The 21176-nt window shown below is 41.5% G+C and overlaps 1 protein-coding gene across 4 annotated transcripts in view; it reads left to right on the top strand.

Moving 5' to 3' along the window:
* gramd1bb (GRAM domain containing 1Bb) overlaps positions 1 to 20995 on the top strand; it is a 100204-nt gene extending 79209 nt beyond the window's left edge. For 2 of the 4 annotated variants that reach the window (XM_071472061.1, XM_071472060.1), the window contains 16 exons: positions 3045 to 3065; positions 9664 to 9748; positions 10442 to 10545; positions 10659 to 10754; positions 11083 to 11163; positions 11356 to 11471; positions 12338 to 12500; positions 12624 to 12816; positions 12997 to 13140; positions 13262 to 13380; positions 13475 to 13617; positions 13878 to 13981; positions 14308 to 14608; positions 14998 to 15105; positions 15556 to 15676; positions 16471 to 20995. In XM_071472061.1, the coding sequence (XP_071328162.1) occupies positions 3045 to 3065; positions 9664 to 9748; positions 10442 to 10545; positions 10659 to 10754; positions 11083 to 11163; positions 11356 to 11471; positions 12338 to 12500; positions 12624 to 12816; positions 12997 to 13140; positions 13262 to 13380; positions 13475 to 13617; positions 13878 to 13981; positions 14308 to 14608; positions 14998 to 15105; positions 15556 to 15676; positions 16471 to 16560 (1989 nt within the window). In that variant the 3' untranslated portion in view covers positions 16561 to 20995. Of the gene's footprint in view, positions 1 to 595; positions 620 to 3044; positions 3066 to 3719; positions 3744 to 9663; positions 9749 to 10441; positions 10546 to 10658; positions 10755 to 11082; positions 11164 to 11355; positions 11472 to 12337; positions 12501 to 12623; positions 12817 to 12996; positions 13141 to 13261; positions 13381 to 13474; positions 13618 to 13877; positions 13982 to 14307; positions 14609 to 14997; positions 15106 to 15555; positions 15677 to 16470 lie in introns of all 4 variants that reach the window. The other 2 variants (XM_071472058.1, XM_071472059.1) reach the window with 2 other exon arrangements.
* The last annotated feature ends 181 nt before the right edge of the window (positions 20996 to 21176 follow it).

Below are 21176 nucleotides of genomic sequence, written 5' to 3'. Positions count from 1 at the left end.
CAGACAGAAATAGGACAGACATATATGGAGTTTTTAAATGGGACTTTGGTGTGAGCGGCAGCCTCATGACGTTCTGTTTGCTGCTATGCAGTCGCACAAACAGTTTCACGCACATACGCTCGCATATCCCAATCAATTACATCACTCCTCACTTCAAAGCCCCCCCCCCCCCCCCCCCCCCCCCCCCCCCCCCCCCCCAATCCCCAATGCCATTGCAAACCCCCCTCTCCCCGTGAGCCTCTGTGGTCAGCGGTGGTCACATGACCCCAGATGGCGTGAGGTCGTCCCAGCAACGTGAGCTTGATCATCCAAGCCCTAATGCAATCCAAATAAAAGAGTGCATTCAGTGAAAACAGAGCCTCTCTGCAGAAAAGGCCCAATGATGATAACAGAGACAATGATACAGCAACAATCAGTCAGGCTTCTCATGTAACATACCAGCCTAATGGAGAGTCAGATTTAGTAGCACAGCAACATGTCCGATGTCAGGTCTCCTTGATCCCTCGAGCTTCTTCCTTCTCATTTTCTATTTCTTTGTGTTCATGTTGCTCACTGCTTTGGTTAACATTTTGTTTTCTCTTTAATTTTCTTTCAGTATGACAGACTAAACCTGATTAAAGTAAGCATTTCTTCTTGTTTTCATTGGCCCCCATTAAATCCCCCCGGCCCTCCACTTCCTCTGTAGCTGTGCGACTGTAGGATCCCCTTTAATAGTGTCAGTCCCTCGTGTCCTTTCCAATGCTTTCCATCCCCTGAATTAATGTGAAAGGACAGTGATTTATGAACTGTGTAAAACTGTGTATTTTTTTAAATTTCTTTATGTTTAAGATTCTGCATTATTTAAAGCTGGTTTCAATCTGACATTCACAGCAGATTCCTTTTCTGAATTTGAAAACAGGCGCCACCCTAGTACTTGTTTGCAGTGAGGGCAGGTCAGTGGGGTTTAAAACCATCACTTGCACTACTGACTTTCTGTATGAGAGCTTGAGACAGAGCACTCATAGAACAGACAGAACACTAAGCTGATTTCTACCCCTAAACTCACTTATTGATTTAATGACAGATGTACAAAACAAACATGTTACTTGAAATTTGGTCTTTAATTAATTCTTTTGAAGCTGTGTATCCAGCAAAAAAGTGTAGTTTTGTAATACACATCCCTGTATGTGGTGACAGTTAAACCAAATAATGCAGTTTTTTAGTGTAGTTTTACAGACAGACCCAAACCACTGTATCACATAGGAGGCCCGGGCAAATCTCTGTTTAAGCTCTCTCTCTCTCTCTCTCTCTCTCTCTCTCTCTCTCTCTCTCATGTAAACAATCACAATAAATAGTGTGGCTCCATGTAAACAATGGCATCATAAATCTCACAGACTCACTAGCATGCAGTCACACAAAGTCAAACACAGTGGCGCACGCATACACACAAGCACCTTATCCAGACAGTTGCCTCAAAGTAATTCCTCTCTCGTGTCTCTGTCACCTTCAAATCAGATTAGCCCACATTAGCCCAGCTATCGTTACAGCCAGGCCTGGGGCCTGTTCCTGCAGCTCGCTGCTCGCTAACGCCACACACTGTAGAGCCCCTTTTACACTGGGCAAAAAGAAACCGGCGAACACCTGCTAACATTTGGCTTTTGTACCATCAAACCCTGTCACACTCTGAGAAAACTCAGACGACCCCAGGCACAAGAGAAAAACTGAAAGTCTTACAGGTTTTTGAAAGGAGGAATTGAACTGTGATGCACATTGTGAAGATATTGGTGAAGCTGATTATCCACCAGGTCAAAATAAGAAAATGTTTAAAACCTCTTTGAAAGACATTCAGTTCTGTAGTCACTATTAGGTTAGCAAAATGCAGAATGTTTAACAGTGGTCTCACCAGGAAAAGTCCAACTGTAACTCATCATAAAAAGGTCTCAAAAATAGAAGAAAAAAAAAATTCTCTTCAGTTTTTGGAATTTTTTGTTGCTTTAACTTGAAATGTGGTGCTTTTATTTATTGTACAACTGTAATCAGACACTGGATATCACTTTTTATCCCTCTGTTCCCCCCTCTTCTCTCCCTGAATATCTTCCTCCTTCTTTCACCCTCTGAATGACCAATCACCTGCATGTTTCCCCTCTGGGACTTTTGCTCATAGACTGTTAGAGCAGAAAGTGTGTGTATATGGCTGGAAGATGTTGTGATGTCATAGTCGTAATTAAGAGATATCTTTGCTGCCCTCTGCTGTTATAAAACTGTAACAGAATCAACTGACTGTCTATGAAGGGCACACAGAATGATTAATGGGATGATAATAGGAAGTCCCCACTGAAACATTTGAATATGAATATCATCAAAAACCCATTATAGTTCATTTAATATGTTATGGCACATTAGACACTACCATCACACCTCTCACAAAATTGATAAGAAGTTGTATTAACTTTACTTATTATTAACTTCTTGTAAGACATTTATTAAATCAGATGTTGTACGTTATTCAAAACTCTCTTTTTAGAAAATTCTTTAAATTATTTCACAGCACTGGATAATTTCTTAAGATGGAGAGATGGACATGTATTTAACAGTATATCTAATGTGCTAATGCAGTACATGCCAGGTTTGAGGTGAAATTACTTTCAGTTACACCAGTACAGGAAGCAGATTTTCCTCAGAAACCCTTTTATTTTGAAAGGTTCCAATATTTTAATGATCAATAAATGTCTACTGTAAAGGACTTTGTGTAAATATCAGTGTTATTTGAGTCAGTGAACTGAAAGAGAATTTCACCTTGCGTTTACCTCAGACACACATGTCTGGTATTTAAATTGTGATGATGACTTCCTGTGATCTGTGGCAGGAAGGGTATTGAGGTCACAGTTATGTACAGTTTGACCTTCACGCCTGCTGGTATTTGTTATGATGAGGCTGATCAGGTTTCATACCCGCAGTATGTCTGTATGAGCCCACAAGCCTTCTGCAGTATTTACAAGCTTTAATACGTCCTCTTTCTCTCTCTCTCTCTCTCTCTCTCTCTCTCCCTGTCTCTCTCTCCACAGAAGAGCCAAAGCTGGTACAACGTAAGTCATATCTTATTTTTATTTACATTATTGACGTGTGCGATTGTGTACGTCTTTTATGGGTGTGTACATGTGCTCGTGTGTGTTCACGTCATGTGGGTGAGGTGACTCCTGGAAGTGTCCTCAAGTTGTTGTAGTGATGAGCGCTGCTTACGAGATGAAAGGTCATTGTCCTCGACCCTGTTCACTGGAGCACCATGTCACAAGTGTGGGTTACTGGTCCTCCATGCAGGGATTATCATGGGCTTAAAAGAGCAACAGGTCGACCTTTCAGATGCAGGCAATCGAGAGAATGGAAAGACTTCAGTAGGACTTAAAAAATAGATATGATGCTCATAAATGATTAAAGTTAATTCCTAATGGTACACACAGTGCAGACTTAACAAAACCAGGGTGTTGCAGTTTTATAATGCACCACTAGATGGCGAGCTAATACTGTTTCTTCCTTAATGGCTCTCAACCAACATTTGCACTGAAAAGGAGCTTGTTGTGTTAACTAAGCCCACAGAGGGGCAAGATTGAGGGTGTTGACCTTGTCAAACCCTAGTTTCTCCATAAGTGTCTTTATTGGACTTTTTTCCTATTTTATGTTGCTTTATTTCTTTTCTTTTTTTTTTTATTCCCTGTGTGTACACTCTTCCCTTTTCTCCCTAGCATGAAAGACAACACATCCTGAGAGTAAGCATGACTTGTATTCTTGTACAACCCTGAATATCTTTCAGTCTCTCTTGCTCTTGCTTGTCTCTTGGTTCTCAGAGCAGTGGGATGATAATATCCTCCTGCCTGCCTGTTTCTCATTCCATTGACCGCACTTAGTGTTGTTACCACCAGATAGCAAAGCCACACTTTGAAGGAACTGATTCTGACATGTCAAAGTGGATATATCTTAGATTTTTGTCTACCTAAAGCCCCAAAGTTTTAATTACAGAACATTTCCCAGCTAAATCTTTTATTTGCTGCATCAGAACTTCAGGCTGTATTTTAAAAGCCGTTCAGATGTGGTCAAATGCCTGTCACCACACAAACTTCTAAATCTGGTGCGCAACAGGTGGTAACAAGCACACTTGAGTTTCTCACTGTACTAAACAAATCAACAAACCATCACAAGGGCCTCTGGGCGAGCTTTGAATGTCTTTGAACAACAGGGGAATGGAGCATGGTGCTTTAGGTCTCAGCATGCTTCCGTCCAGCCCAACTGCGTTTCACACGTCCCAACAAACTGGGACACTTTAGGCTTTAGGGTTCAGGTAAGACAATCAGAGGAAAATACAGGGACCTCAATGCAGATAATGAAAATAGAGAAATGCTTCTAAGTTCAAAAGAGTTCTGGTCCATTAAGTCCATACAGCTTCTTAAATCCTTCTCTAATCCACTCAGCTAATAACCCACTCACATTTTCTTTACTGACCCGCTGTTTGAAAAGGTTCATACATAACACTCTGACACTCCTAATGTCTAACAGATGTAAATGTCATGTTTACAGATGACATACAGCTGGCTACCAGCACAGTATACATGAAGTGTACAAGAACTCAAGACCACCTGCTCTTGTCATCAAATATACTACAAACTTGTTGCCCTCCACTGAGTCTCAAAATCTTATTTCTTAAATGATAAAGTGGGTGATATTCTAATTTTTATTATCACCAAACCTCATTGTAAGACTATGAATTGATCCAACTAACAAGTATTTCCTGTGTTTTCAGATGTATTTTATTCCTCTGTGCCATTCAGTTCCACTGTCGTCCAAAAACTATTAAAATAAATAAATAAAAAGCACATCACTGAGCCCCAGTGTTACATTGGGTGACGTGTTCCTTCGTCTCCATGAACACACACACATAATAACACATATAACATCCTGCTACCAGAAATAGTCTCTACTGTAGCGTAGCATGTGTGTTAATCCACAGCTAAATGTAGTTCCCAACAAATGCAGTTACCTCAGTTTGAGTAACATTTGCTAAATATAACAGTGCCCAGCTGTTACAGAAAGAGACTCAGCTTTTTTTGTTTAAGTGAGACTAAATAACTTTTGCAGTGTGGCCATTAATGATAAGTGTGGGATAATGGTAAACGCTAAAATATCGTGTAACAGGAGCACTGGTAGAAACGATTTATTAAATCAGCAAACTGACTGTAATTTGCTGTCAGCGCAACTCTATCTATCTAACATTATAAAATATCAGTCACCATAAACTACAGCTCAGTGAGGCTGCAGCAGTAAAATCTCTGTACTGAACCAAGGGAGGGCATGTTGCTTGTTCCTTCTGAATTTAACATTTTACTTCAAGTAGAATAGGATTAGTTTTTTTCTTCTAAATTTACATATTTTCACTTAAAGGATGAAACTACATTCTATACAGTTTACTGTATGTGACCTGCTGAATTAATGGGCAAAGGCTGGATGGCACAGGGGGAATCGTAAAATACTGGGAAATGGCCTGACATGTTATTGATTTTGGTCTTGGGACAAATAGAAAGACACCAGGGTATCAGCATCCATTAAAACAAGTGAAAAAATTGACCGACTGGTTTAGAGTATTTCACCTGCTTTCAATGCAGTTTTCAATCATCGAACCACACAGACAGATTCTATTTTTGGGTTTAAGAAAATACTGTTCAAGCAATTGATATGAGACCAAAAGGCTTGTGAAGATTGATGTGTTTTTACTGTGTAGAGTTGGCATTTTTAAAAGGGGACTTTACGATTACAGTGGATTCGTGAGGGTGTTAAGGAAAAATGCTCATCCCAATATTAGGGCTGTGTTCCTGATATCTTGTACACTCATCCTTACTCACAGAGCACATACATAAATAAATACAAAAGCACAATCAATAAGTGAAATAGTTAGATACTTTTACTTCAGTTGTCTTTGACTGTATATGTAGGTCACACCTAAGATGCGTCTGCATGTGGGAGATTGTATGCATGGTTGTCTGTATGTGTGCACCTCTACATGGCAATGATGACCTCCCATGGCACTGAAACCGCAGTGATTAAAAATGCATCCGTCCGAATGTGAGTTCTGAGCCTGTTAGAGATTATGCACAGTGGCCATCTTTCCTCTGAGAGCGCCTGTTTATTCGCTTTGCATCGACTCAAGGTTGTCGCGGTGCTTCCATGGCAACTAACCCACAGGCTTCGGAAAGTTAGCAACACTGGAGGAAAAAGCTCTAACAAACAGTACACGGAAAAGGGAACTTAGCTCAATGAATGGATTACATTTGTTTAAATCCACATAGATAAAGGAAGCAGATAGCATATGCTGGGCCTTTCACGTAGCTCCACTCAGATCAATACACACGCCCACATACTTCAACTGAATTTCCATCAAACTAAAAACAGGATGGGATTGTTGTTACCGGGATGGACACACACCTCCAGCCTTACCCCCCTTTAACACACTTAAAACCCCACCCTGATTTACGGTACCACTCTCTTCCATCCCCTACTGTTTGTCCAGTGAGTTAATAGTTAACCAAAACCATAAACTTATCGACCTCATCACAAGTCTCATACTGTCACCTGAACACTAGGCGCTGCGTCAGTCACAATGGCCTCTTTCTTTGCTTGATATATAAGAGAGGGTGAATTGAATGAGCAGGAAATAAAGGATGACTTTGATCGTAGACACCACGAGTAATTTTGAGGAATGTTTTGTAACGTTCTGGTCTTCAATCGAACCCACATTCCACGGGAATTTCATCCACATGATGTAAAGGCATTCTCAGCGTGGATGAAAGCCTTTTCAGAGCCGTGTCTGAATGATCAGCACTGTTTTCTGCACTGCTGCTGAAGATTATTTTCCAAGACGCGTCTTTTCTCCCCGCTTCAGATTGTCTCGTCAGTGTGTGGTTAAAAGGAAGGATTGGGAAACAGTGCAGGGGGGAAAGTGGAAGTCATGGCCGATCGCCAGTGCGCAAATGTGGACTACACATTTGCTTCATACAGCAGGAATCAATGAAATGCAAGCTGTTGCAACATTGGTGGTTTTTTTTTTGTTTTTTACCACTGGGACTTTCACCACTATGCCAACCTTCTTGACTCTTGAAATATATTTAGTTAAGAGTAGTGGGGGGACGTGCACAGCAATTGTTTGTTAAGCGCGGCTAAAATAGGAGCTGCAAGCTCTGCATCCTTCTTGTCTGCTAAGAAGAGTAACAGAGGGTGATCAAGTATCAGGAACACATGAATGACCTCAATACCAGCGAGAAGGGAGGAGACGCCTTCATACGTTCAACACCTTCAAATCACCAGTGATCAGTGCTTTTGGTCCCATCGGTTTGATTCCAGAAGATTCTCATACATAAAATTAATAATTGAATGAAAAAGATAAGCAACAAAATACTTACAATGTGTTTGTCCAGCCCCTTCACCCTGCAATGTAAGCACTGCCCTGCAACCCAGCGCAGACCCCATCAAGATTAATGGTGTTGTTTTGCAGGCGAAGGTAACTGGAGGTTATGCTCACATCTGTTCTCTGTAACTCAATCACTAGGTCAGACAGCAAGACGGACTCAACGCATACTCCAGTGGACTCAGCCTTGTTTTCTTTCTTCTTCACTACGTCTTTGTTTGTTTTAGTCCTCCTCTCCGCAAAGTCAGCCTGCCTCATTCTTTGCTGGTCGTAAACAGGGTAACTACAAGGCACTCAGACCTGGACAGCACCACACACACACACACATACACACACTTACTAGGAGGAGTAAGCGGGAAAAAAGGAAAAAGCTACTGGCATGATAATAAAGGACTTGTTGGCTAGGGGTTACTAGAGGGCAACGGCCGTAACTCGTCTGCCTGTGTGTGTGAAAGGAAGAGAGAGAGAGCCTGAGAACGACAGAGCGAGACAAGGATCATGTGGCTGGCGTGTGCCGTGTCCAGCGCTCAACGCTGAAAGGGAGCAGCACCCAAAACAGGGGGCGGGTACTGCAGCTTCCAAACCACTGGACTCACCAGCTCTGTCTACTCTTATTTTCCAAACCTACTGTAACTGACAAGTCCACCAACTTTAAGAGGAGTCCACTGGGGCCCGTTGTGGAAAATTTGCTCCCACCCAGGCGCCAAAAGGGATCTGGCGCAATGGATATGGAATTGGATGAGGATTGTACAATGTCAGACTGGGAGGCCGTGTTGGAGCTGGATGAGGCGTTGGCAGGGTGGCTTCTGCAGGGTCCAGAGAGAGGGGAGTGGGGTTGGGAGTGGGGCTGGGCTGCCTCAGACCTTCAGGACCCTGCATGGGACACTGAGGACATCCCTGCTGTAAGTTTTCCTCCACTTGTAAGCTCAAAACAAAGAGGAAAAAAGGAGGAGAGTGAGCAAAACAATGTGGGGAAGCTGGAAAATGTTGTGGTTTGGATCAGCGAAAAGGCCTTGTCGCAAGCTTTGTAGTTACTGTATTCTGCTGTAAGTGCAGTTCTATGGCAGTTTTCCACCACTAAAGAAAACAACTGGTTTAGTTATGAGTCATAGCTATTTGAATTCTCCCAGAGCTCATAGAGGCCTGTTGTTCAGAGCAACCATCAAATTACTGTGAGTGACTTCATGTGTAAACAGTGTAGGTGTGTTGGGTTGTTTCTGGAAATGGATGATGGCTTTAAAAAGAAGCATCACGATACCGTGTGCAGTCAGTGCAGTTCATTTCAAGCCCAGGCAATTCAGAGTTGTCACTCACATGATTTCAGAGCAGTTCTCCACATCGCCACACTTATCCCAAAAGTGAGTAGAAGCATCAACTTCTTGTTTTGCACTCGTAGGGATCTTTAACGTGAACATGCTGTTCTTTTCCCACCAGCCCTGATCCAAAGGAGTATTTCTTTTCTTTTGTCTCAGTATACCTCATGTTATTTATTGGCAGCTATTGTTTCCTGAAGTTTTCCTGTTAAAGGAAAGCATCTGGCGCAGACAGTGAGAGCCCTCACTTCAGCACACACATTGAGATTTTACACATTGCACTCTGCAAATAATCAAGTCGGCTGAAGCCGAGCAAAAGAGAAAATCTGATCATGTTAGATAGGATGCCCTTCCCAGTGCTGGAAAGAATTTGTTTGACCGGGTTACTCAAACAACTGTGTACAGTTTTGTTTATAATTGAGATTTCATCAGTCGTCCTTCCTTCCTTGTCACTAAACAAAAGCCTCATTGTCAGATACATGCTGCGCTGTAATGCAAATCTGAGAATGTGTCTCTTATTATACATGCTCGCAGTCACAGCAGAATGTGTATTGAATGATCTGCAGCGGGCTAACGCTTGGAATGGCGCTTGAAATCGCTCTGCTGTTAAGTCTCATTACCGACTGCAGATAACTCAAGCTACATACCTCTGCTTGCCCATTCACAACATGTCCATGTCCAGTGCTTGTCAAAATTCCCCACAGAATGAAAGCTATCAAACCTGTGGGTGGTTTTCACAAGGTTATCTCACATGCTCACAAATAACCCGCGCTGCGTGATGGAGGCGACACTTGTGAGTGAGTGAGTCAGAGAGCATGAGCTGTGTGTGTGTGTGTGTGTGTGTGTGTGTGTGTGTGTGTGTGTGTGTGTGTGTGTGTGTGTGTGTGTGGGGGGTGATGTTTCTGACTCTGCCTGTCACTGCAGGTGCTGAGCCCGACATACAAGCAGCGCAATGAGGACTTTAGGAAACTCTTCAAGCAGCTCCCTGACACAGAGAGACTCATTGTGGGTGAGTGGACGGCACAGACACACTGGGGCCATCTGAGGACTGGCAGGGTGCAGCTTACTCGTTAGTAATTAGAAAATGATTAAACCTTACACAACACAGAGAGGGCACAGATAAATATTGGACATTCCTTGTGTTGAACTTCCTTGTGTTACATGATTGTAACTAGATTTTGTTCGCTGACAATGTAAAAACTAAACCACAGCTTCCAGATGGCCTCTTCTGCTTCTTTTAGAGGAACTTGTCACCTGATAATTAATTTTTCCAGCAGTCTGAGCTCCATGCTGCACTCTGCCATGAACACACAATCTCCCAGGTTTAGCTGATTTGTTGTTGTTGTGCGGTTTTCCCAATTCTCTTATCAATGCTGTCTTTGTCTGAAATGCCTAAAAAATAAAACTCAGATAAAGACGGGATAAAACTGAGCTCAGGGTGTGACTTTGTTATGGTCTGGTTATGGTGAATTCACAGCTTGTAAACTAAATACACGCACAGCGGGGGCACTGACAGGCACTGCAGTGAGGTTTCTGTGCGACACTGAAGTGAGCGCCCTCAAGTAACATTTGATTGAAATGCAGACTTTTAATGAATTATTTACCAGTTGTGCATGTTAATGATGTGATTTGTAAATCTGCATCACACTTGGCGTGTGGTGGTATTTTTTTTCTCAGTTTTTGTGACTTCTTCATGTTTCAGACTACTCCTGTGCTCTTCAACGGGACATCCTCCTGCAGGGACGACTCTACCTCTCTGAGAACTGGATTTGTTTCTATAGCAACATCTTCCGCTGGGAAACGCTGGTATGCCTATTAACACTCTCTGTGGGTTCTCCTGGCTGCATTGGATCATACTTGAAACTATAATTTGTGCCAGTATATATGATTGTGTGCTTTTGTTTCGTGTTTGCGTGTAGCTGACAGTGCGGCTAAAGGACATCTGCTCAATGACAAAAGAGAAGACTGCCCGCCTCATTCCCAATGCCATCCAGGTCTGCACAGACACTGAGAAGGTAAAGGATACAGAATGACTGAATACAGCCATTAACATTTGTACAAACTAATGTAGGTATACCTAAGACTGAGGAGTGACTGTGTGTTAAATCAAATCATCCTCACCTAAAGAGACCAGGGAGGGCCTGAGGCACAAAGTATTGGTGAATTATTCTTTATCACCAACATGGGGGACATGTACCTGTCACAGATGGTTGACTGGAGAATGGTTGGCGAGCTATTAACGCCCACCATCACTGCCCAAATGTGTCAAATAAACTCGAGACTACAAGGGTTTAAACGGTGCTCTGCCTTTGATTCCACATGATTGCCTTTCATCCTTCACAGCACTTTTTCACCTCGTTTGGAGCCAGGGACAGGACGTACATGATGATGTTCAGACTGTGGCAGAATGCACTGCTGGACAAGGTGAGCAAATCTGACACACGAGAATATTCTTTAGCTCACATTCGAGAATTTTTGTACATTTGCATCACATGGCTCGATCGTAAAGACAAGAAATGTCCAGAACCGTTCTTCTTTTTTTTCCCTACATATTTTCCTTTGCAGTATTAAAGAATCCTCTCATTCCTCTTTTTGATTGGTTTATGCCTCTTGCAGCCTCTGTGCCCTAAAGAACTGTGGCACTTTGTTCACCAGTGCTATGGCAACGAGCTCGGCCTAACCAGTGATGATGAGGACTATGTTCCCCCTGATGACGACTTCAACACCATGGGGTGAGTCTGGTTATGCTGCAGCATCAGTTACTATGGTTACCGCTATAAACATTTTTCAGTCGACCACCTAATCATCCAAATTGCAAAATAATTTGGGAGCCTGGTATGAGCACACACATAATCCATTTATATACACAATGACACACTTAGCATCCATCTCAATCCTCTTCCAATTTAGACTGCAGCTCTTTGAGGGCTTAAAAGATCCCTCCCTGCTCTGTCTCTTCCTTCATTAACATTTTCCCTTCTTGTCTGAAGTTGATTTACTCGATAAAATCAATACAGAGTCATGGTTAGAATCTGTTCCTACTCAAAATGTCTGAAGTCTTCTGTTGACTGCCGAATGACGTCAGGAGGGCCGTGTAATTTGAGTGTTTGAGCAATGTAATTGTGGCCAATATCCAACAGTCTGTACTTTTCTCTGGGTGAGGTTACGTTGACAAAGGGAGAGAGAAGAAGAAGCCGAATAAGATGCTAAATAGCTAAGCTAAATAAATCTAGACAGTTATTCCTCTTTGCAACCATCGCTCGGATAAATAGAGAATGACTAGTCACAAGTCTGACAAACAATGTACGAACTGAGCTCTGTCTGTTGTAAACTGTGAGATCACTGCTCGCTTTTCAATTTACTTCTAACGTTTCAAAGATACACTGAGCTGATCCTTTAATACTTTGCTTTGATTGTCCAAAGATCCTGTAAATAGCACTTTACTGCATTCTGATCCGACCCATCTGGAACCAGAGTAGAACAAAACACACCATAAAAGATCTTTGTAAACACTACTTGAGTAAAATCCTCATGCAGGATGAGAGATAAGTAGAGACGATTAAGGTTCGTGCCTGTCGCTGTTCTCTGGTGCCTTCAGGTTCAGCGAAGAGATTCCCAATGAGGAGAATGAGATCAACAATGACAACTTGTCTAAGAGCAGCACTGAGGCCAAGCCTGAAGGGAGCCCTCCTCCACTACATAAGAAGGTTGTCCCCAACAGCACCATCCCCAGCCCAGGCAACCACGACACACCCATCACAGTAAGTTACATCTGTTCTATATTCTTAATTAACACACACACATACACACACACACATTTACACTGCAGAGAGCAGGGGAAACGTTATTGATGTGACTGATGCCTATGTTCCTCCTCTCTCTAGTTTGACCTCCCAGCAGAGGAATATGCAGACTGCCTACCCGACGGCGAGCTGCTGGCTGTGCCACTGGTGGCAGAAGAGAAGAACAATGACACCAGTGGGCCTGGTGGTCCCGTTCCCTCACCCTCACTTGACTTCAACGACAATGAGGACATCCCCACTGAGCTCAGTGACTCCTCGGAAACACACGACGAGGGTAACTGCACAGAACAGTTATAAAATACATTTGATAAAATATATATACTGTATATATCCAGTAGAAAGTCTGCTCCTCACCACTCCGTAACAGGGTGATGTAGGTGATGCGAGTTACAAGAGCTGAAAACAAACTAAAGAAGATGTCTCTGATTTTTATGTCATCTTGTCTGATGTGTAGGTGAAGTACAGGCTTTCCATGAGGATCTGAACGGCAGGCAGTACATCAACGAGGTCTACAAGTTCAGTGTGGACAAGCTCTACGACATCCTCTTCACTGAGTCGCAGTTCATGAGTGACTTCATGGAGCAGAGGCGATTTTCAGGTTCGTATTTGTGATGATTCTGCAGCTGAAATCTCTGGAGACAGTGCAAGCCAAGACAATGTGCTGTCCCGCAGTGGTTATCAGTTCATTCGTGTCTCTGTCTTGTCATTTTGTGGTTTAGATGTGGTTTACCACCCATGGAAGAAAGAGGAGGCTGGGAACCAGACCAGAGAGATCTTGTACACCATCTCTCTGTCAAACCCACTGGCCCCCAAAACGGCCACAGTCACTGAGACACAGGTACAGTCATTTCAAAGTACATGAGAAACACTTTCTATTATTTATATGTTTTGAAGTGACTTAAAGACACTCCATGTCCACTGTGTTTTGTCAGACTCTGTACAAAGCCAGTCAGGAGAGCGAGTGTTACATCATCGACGCTGAGGTCATCACACATGATGTGCCCTACCATGATTACTTCTACACTCTCAACCGCTACATGCTCACCAGGGTGGCCAAGAACAAGTGTCGGTTACGGTGAGTCGGAGCTGGTCAGATACACACAGCGCACACCTGGGAGATGAGATGTAGTAGTACATCAATGTGCAGTATTTCTTACTATTTCATCTACTGTCATCTTTTAAGCCTTTATAATTAATTTTGGATTGATGGATCATTTTTAACAATGTTACTTTTGAATCTGCTCTTTATTTAATATTCTGCTGAGCTTGTTTTTATAACTTATTGTGAAAGATTGTCTGTCTGTATCCAAAGATGCATTCTGGTGTCTCCCTCAGGGTATCAACAGAGCTGCGCTACAGGAAGCAGCCATGGGGGCTGGTGAAAGGCTTCATAGAGAAAAACTTCTGGAGCGGGCTAGAAGAAAACTTCCGCCATCTTGGTAAACTTGATTGTTTTTAGTTTTTCCTCTTATCTAGTTATAATATTTCATAATTTAATTTGTTAAAAACAATATATGAATATACATATAAACAGATGAATTTATTTTTTACAAAAGTAACAGTTTTTTAACATATGATTTTTAAATGTGTGTATCATTGTTTTTTTGTTTTGGTTTTTTTGGGTTTTTTTACAAAATAAAAGAGTGCACTTTGAAATTATATGTTTGAATCACAGAAGTCCAGTATTTTTTGGCTACTCTTAAAGATAGAGGAGTGAGAGGGGAAAAAAACTGTGGCATGTAACAATTGTCCTCTTCCCTCTCAGAGTTGGAGCTGTCCAAGCTGGAGGAGATCCTGACTGAGACCCACCAGCTGTCTCCAAAGGCAAAGGCCGTGAAGAACTCCACAGTGAGGCGGAAGAAGAGGACGCTCCCCCACATGCGCAGCCAGCATCTGGACGAGGCGCTCAGCCCCGTCACCACGCCAACGGACGAGGAAGTGATTCAGAGGATCAAACAAGTGGCAGGATCCACACAGACCAGACACCAGAGTCCAGAACACCATCACCTGCCCGGAGGCCTCGCTCTGTACAGTGTCTCCAAACTGCTGCTCATCATCAGCTTTGTGTACGCAGCAGATCACAAAACACACAAACTTGAATATTTGACTATGAGGATGAATATACAAATTTGACACGTCACACATTAAAATTTCTGTTGCATGACTTCATCCATTTTTCCAGTAGGCTCTGTAGAGTTTTCATCTGTTTTACAATTGAGAATTACAGTCCTTATAAATATTTCATTGTTGTTCTCTCTCCTCTCCTTTCATTGCCATCCATAGGATCTGTTTAAGGTATATATAATATCTGATAAGCAAGTGTAGCCAGATGCATATATTTACAGTATTACCATTACAAATTGAATGTAATTTCCATTTACATATCAGCTAATTAACTGCAATATGAATTAGCAAAGTGCCAAAAGAGAATGATTCATTTGCTGACTTTCTTCAGCCTGGTCCTGCTGGTGTTCCTCAACATGATGCTCTTCTACAAGCTGTGGATGCTGGAGTATTCTGCACAGTCCTTAACAACCTGGCAAGGTCTACGGCTTCATGAAAGGTACACACACACACACACATGCAAGCACATAGGCGCAGATGCAAGTTCTGCATGTTTTTTTCATCTATTATAGAGATTCAGCAAAGTTAATGGACCAATGAGGAACTGGAGGATACAAAAACTTCCACTGTATATCCACTGTTGTTATTTGGCTGTTTGCCCAAAAGGCAGTGACACACAAGCACACACATACAGTTACAGACATACAAATACACACACACACACACACACACACACACTGTTACCGTTACATGCAGAACATTAAACTATACCCATATGGTGGTTGATGTGTGTGACAGGAAAGCACAAAGCTTCTAAAATTACCCCTGAATAGCTCTGAGCTTACTGAAGCAATTTACCAAACTGTTTGTTGGCAGTCCCTCAAAACAGAAATCATGCTTCAGCGACTGCACTCTGCTAACGTTGCTAATGTGTGTGTGTGTTTCCCAGTAAACTGCCTCAGACGCAGATGGAGTGGGCCCAGCTCCTGGAGGCGCAGCAGCGTTATCATGACGCCGAGCTGCAGAAGTGGAGGGAGATTATCAAGTCGTCAGTGGTGCTGTTAGACCAGGTACTCAGACACAAAGGGACATTTTCAAAGTCGTGTCAGAACTGCGATGTGATGTGTGATGTTGTGAGGCTCCCAGAGAAGCAGGTATTGGGTCAGTTCAGACTCTGCTACTGCTGCTCGCTGTTCCCTTGTATTGACCCATGTATGCTGATCTGTTGTCTCTGGTATTTAACTAAATTGTCTGTGAGTTTTGAAGTTGTGCGTATGGACTGTGTAGGATGCAAAGAAATTGCCCTTCTTGGGAAGTTATTGTAGCGTCTCAGCTAGCAGGCTAGTTTGCCAAGTGCACTATATCACTGTATATAACTATAACATTTTAACACTGTAAAGTGTTTTACTTCCACTACTTAGAGAGGAAGCCTGTGAGCCAGTAAACCTCCATTATTGCATACCCAAGAATCATCAAAATTCATGCCAGCCAACAAAATGCCAAAGTGCCATAAATGTGGGGGTAATTTTTTATATCTGACCATGTATTTACAATGTCCCTTGTTATAAGGAAGTGTTAAAAAATGTGTTTATCAAAGTCTTTGTGTAGTACAATCCAAGTCCAGTCACTCAGAGCTGGGCTTGAGAGAACATTGATCCACTTACTGAGCCAGATTTCAGGAATCCTTCATAGCTCAATTTTTAAAGATGGTTAATGATAATACCGGAATACATACATTTTAGGTAAGCCACTGAATAACTGTCAAGTAGGTCAGTGTAAGTTAGTGTAGGTCAGTGTCATTTTTCTGTCTTTTATAAAAAAAAAAGCTAACATATTGTTTTTTCCTCTTGTTTCTCCTCTTTAGATGAAAGACTCTTTATTGAACCTCCAGCGAGGCATTGGTTTAAGCGACTACAGCTCTGAGGCGGAGGAGAAGAGAAGTCGCTATCACTGACACACCACCACAAGGCCATGAGGGCGTGCTGTGCAATATAGGACCTGTTTTGTTTGTGAACCAGTATGCAGGCAGCAGCAAGATAAGGAGAGAGAGGACAGAGGGAGAAGCGGGACCAACGGTGAGCTGGTCCAACACAGACAAAGAGGAACAGAAGGTAACCAGCACACAGAGGGTAAAAACAACCAACCCTGGAGGAGGAAGTCATGGACAGAAAGTGCCCCTTTCACACACAGGAACTGAGGTGTCCCCAACATCACTGAGGCACTGAGGGACGGTGCAAGACTAGCACCTTCTCTACACTTGTGGGATAACAGTTTTCTTCAACTCTCTTTAATTGCAACTGCATCCTTCTGTAAGCCATGTCGACCAGGAGAGTGGCAGAGAGAACGAAGGAAAACTACTGCATGCATTTAGACAACCTAGCTCCCCTCAGTCAGTGTTAATGTGGTCCAGTTCCAGTCTATGTGTGTCAAAAAAAAAAAGAAGAACAGAAGAAGATGATGAGAGATTTAGTCAAAGGAAAGGGGGGTCCTTTCGAGTCTTAATGGCTTTCTACACTCTCTCGACTGTTCCAAACCAATCGTCCCCTAGAGGTCCTCGCTGCAGCGTCCCTTTAACAAACCTCCAGGTAATCAGAGTGCAGTATCATCCCACAACCAAAAAGGAAAAGAAGTGTTACAGCTGGAAGCTCCTTGTCTTGTTTGACCCTGGCCTCTGTCAGGGCTGGTTCCCTGTCAGACCATTGTGTTGAAATATTTAAAAGTAGAACCTAAAGATTAAGAGGACCTAAACCAGTATTTTTAACCTCACCCACAGTTCACACAATCAGTTGCCCCAGCCACTGTGTTAGCTACCTTACACTGCATGATTCCTCATCCTTGTAAAGAAGCCGAATGTATTAGCCTGGACAAAAAGGCCAGACTTTGATCACAACTTATTCTTCTTTGAAAAAGGGATGCTGCAGCCAGTCCTGTAGGGAGATCTGTGTTCTTACTTGTTTTATTACTAAACTGTGACTATATCTCTTCAAAAATGTTTCAAATTAGAAAAAACTCTATGAATATATTTGAAATATATAAAAATATTTCATTATTTAATATATATATTTCAAAATATATAAACATTACCTATATTTATTGTTAATTTATGTACATAAAGAAATTATCAGAGCTCTAGACCAGTTAAAGAATTTCTAACAAAAAGTGTTTTCTTCTAAAAATGCATGCCAGATATGTCTGTGACATGTCCAGTGTGCAAGTATGATTCTGCATTCGCGCGATTATATTCGCGCACGTGTATGACTGCGTGTGACTGTGTGTGTGTGAGAGAGAGAGAGAGTGCGTGCATGCATGTGTGTGCACACAAGTGTGTGCTGTGAAGTGTGACATTTTTACCATACCACACTTGTATGTTTCTTAATTTTTTTTCTTTTCTGGCTCCTGCAGCCAGACTGCCTTTTTTTTAATGCTAATGCGTTTGGATGCTGCCTTGCATTCGCCCCACCAGGGTACAGTTTACAACCGAAGAGTTTTGTTCCAAAATGAAGTATCCAAGATTTGAAGATTTGAAAAAACAATTTACACCTTCATGTACGAAGTGATTGATTGCTTATCACTTAATGTCACTTTTTGATGCATACTAAGTATCTTAAATCAGTGGTTGACAAAAGGAAGAAGACAGATTTGATCATCCAAATTTTAAAGATTGAATGAACTTGAACTTTATGATTTTTCTCTTGTAAATGGATATATAACATTTTGGAGATGGACCCTTCATCTGCCCTCTGTGAGCAGCTCTTTGTCCATGTCACCACATTCGTGGCTTTGACAACTCTTTGCTAAAAGAAATAGTTTGACATTTTGAGAGATACGCTCATTTCTTCCCTAGAGTTCAATGTAAAGATCAACACCGCCCTCATGTCTATACGCTCCATATGAAGCTACAGCCAGCAGCCTGTTAGCTAGCATAGGGAGTTGTTTCCTACCGTTTCCATTAACGTGTTTAAGCTAACCATCACCTGGCTCTGCTGGTTATTAGCTCATTAACTTAGCATGAAAACAAGAAACTGGGGGAAATTGTTAGCATAGCAGCTTGGTCTGTATGCTAACCAGGTAAGCTGTTTGTATGTGCTAAACTAAGTTTGCTGGCTCCTGGCTCACTCTTGATATGTGGCGTACAGATATGAGAGAGGATCAAGACCCTCAGCAAGTCATTGGATGAGAATATGTCCCAAAATATCAAACTAGTGTTTTTAAATCACCTTATTCAACCCAAATTATACTCTCCTTTCCCCATTTCAAGTGTCTGTCTTGGATGCAATGAAAGCATGAGAATTAACTTTACGCAACTAAATTGAACCAAAAGAAAGAAGTAGAAATGTACCTTCACGAATTATCACGTTGTTTTAAATGAAGTATTTATCATGTATGTCATGTAGCTTATTATATATATACTGGATAAGGTGCGGTAAAGAGCATCTCTTCTGTCGACAGTTTGTCAACGGAGACCCCTTAGAGCTTACAGACTCCAGCTATGAAAGCACTTCCAAACTAACTTCCTTGTGTAAAAAAAAAAAAAAAAAAAAAAAAAAAAAAAAAAGAAGAAGAGAAAGTGAAGCACTTTAAGGCCTTTCAGGTAAAGAATGATGGAGAGAAATGGCAGTGGTTTAGTTTGGATATGAAAGCAGGACTGAAGAAATAGTTTCACTGGTGTGTTTCAGTTAATCACGCTGGTGATTTACAGCTTCCAAATTCATTAGAAATGGCTGGATTTCAACCCTGCTGGTGTGTTACTGCTCAAAATTAGAGTTGTTTTTGCCTAAATCGAATATTATTGAGGTGATTACATGTGAATCCTCCAAAACACATCCCTATCAAAGGGAACTCCAAACTGAAGTCTGCCACACCTCTTTTCTATTTCAGGGCAAGGTGATGAGTGACTTGTATGAGGGAAAAAGCATCTTTACTGTGTGCCTGTGTGGCGTGTTACTGACTGACTCACTGAACACAGCAGAAAAGCTTCAGGATTTGGACCCCTGCTGTTTGCGTATTCCATTTGAATAAGGGAAAGTAATGATGACACGTGGAAACCTTAAGACCTGAATGTGAATGGTTGGAAATGTTTTCTGTTTTATAGAAATCACTTTCACAATCCTGATGACACTGAAAGATTATAGTGAAGTTATTCTTCATGCATATGATGGTACAGAAATGTCACACATATGAAATATATATATGAAAATGTGATTGAAATGCTTTAAAGAGTTTGTTTTTTAAAGTGTATGATGAAATTGATTTTTTTTTTCTTTTTCAGATGCTTGAATTACTTTTTTTCTTCTTTTTTTTTTTTTTTTGCATCTAAAAAAATTCAAACATTCTTGTCCGTGTTGAGGGAGCCATTGTAAATGCTTAGTTTAACTTCCCAGCTTTGGTTTGATACATTTGATACCTGATTTTAATCTTGGGGCAACTGTATTTTATTTTACTGTCAAGGTTGAGTAAAACAGTTCATAGTGACAGAAACATTTTAATACCGAACTGTTGTAAATGCACATCCTCCTCAGTCCAAATTACAAATGCACTCTAGCCTCCAATAAACTCTCACAGCACACCTGAATTTAATTTTACCAATATCTCCACTATTTAAAGTTTTTTTTTTTGTTTGTTTTGTTTTGTTTTTTTTAACCTTCATCATTCCCTTCAAAACTCAAGTTTCTCATTGTTCCCAACAAATGACTTAAACAAATCAAGTTTTGATTCTTTCTTTTCCCATGTGCAGTTAGCTGTGTTGCAAGAATGATTGTATGATTGCTATTGCTGCACAGCTGTGGAACCAAGGTGACCCAAGAGTTCTGGATGCCACCGTTTTGTCACTGACAACTAATGAATTGTGCGCTTCGTTGACTGTATAAATTGGCATTTGCCTTGCTATCACAGAGCCGGCGAGACAATAGTGCCACTCACACAACACCGTACTGACTAACAGCCTTGGTTAACACACAGTAGGAATCACATACGACCTCCTGAAAACGACCACTGATCAAACTCATAGCAAATGCTCTTCTTCGAGTGTGTCTTGATAATAAAAAAATATGTACTGGTGTAGTTCTGTTCAAAAAGAATTGTACTGTATGTTTGTTTGTTTTTTTTCCTGTTTTTTTGTTTTTTTGTTTTGTTTTTTTTAGAAAATGTTTTGATCTCTAGCGAGACTTTTAGTGAACTTTATACATGAGATAAATATACTGTAAGTATATGTTGTGTATATCTGCAGTGTGCGCACACACACACACACTGACAAAAGAATCCAACCTGCGCTGCGCGTAGGTTTTGACTTGCCGATGACTTTGCCTCATAGAGAATGAAGATAAAAGTGGCTTTCTGGTTCATGTGAAGTAGAGACTGGAAGTATGAATAAAAAAATATTGAACAAAAAAGGTGTTGCTGTTCTTACAGTGGATAGCTAATGGTTATTACACTAATGCAGTTTTGGAGACTTTTTAGTTTTTTTGTAGTAGAATCACAGAAAGGGTCCTCTTACACTTTCCTAACAGGAAGTTGAGTTGTTGTCCTTAAAGACCCAGAGTGTGTGACCTCGAGAGACTTTACAGTGGAGTA

This window comes from Trachinotus anak, unplaced genomic scaffold (genome assembly GCF_046630095.1).
Source record: "Trachinotus anak isolate AG129_WGS33_773 ecotype Australia unplaced genomic scaffold, CSIRO_AGI_Tana_v1 ptg000034l, whole genome shotgun sequence".
In the NCBI taxonomy this organism is placed as follows: domain Eukaryota; kingdom Metazoa; phylum Chordata; class Actinopteri; order Carangiformes; family Carangidae; genus Trachinotus; species Trachinotus anak.
Note: the sequence above shows the minus strand (reverse complement) of the source record. Positions and strands in the feature narration are given on the sequence as shown.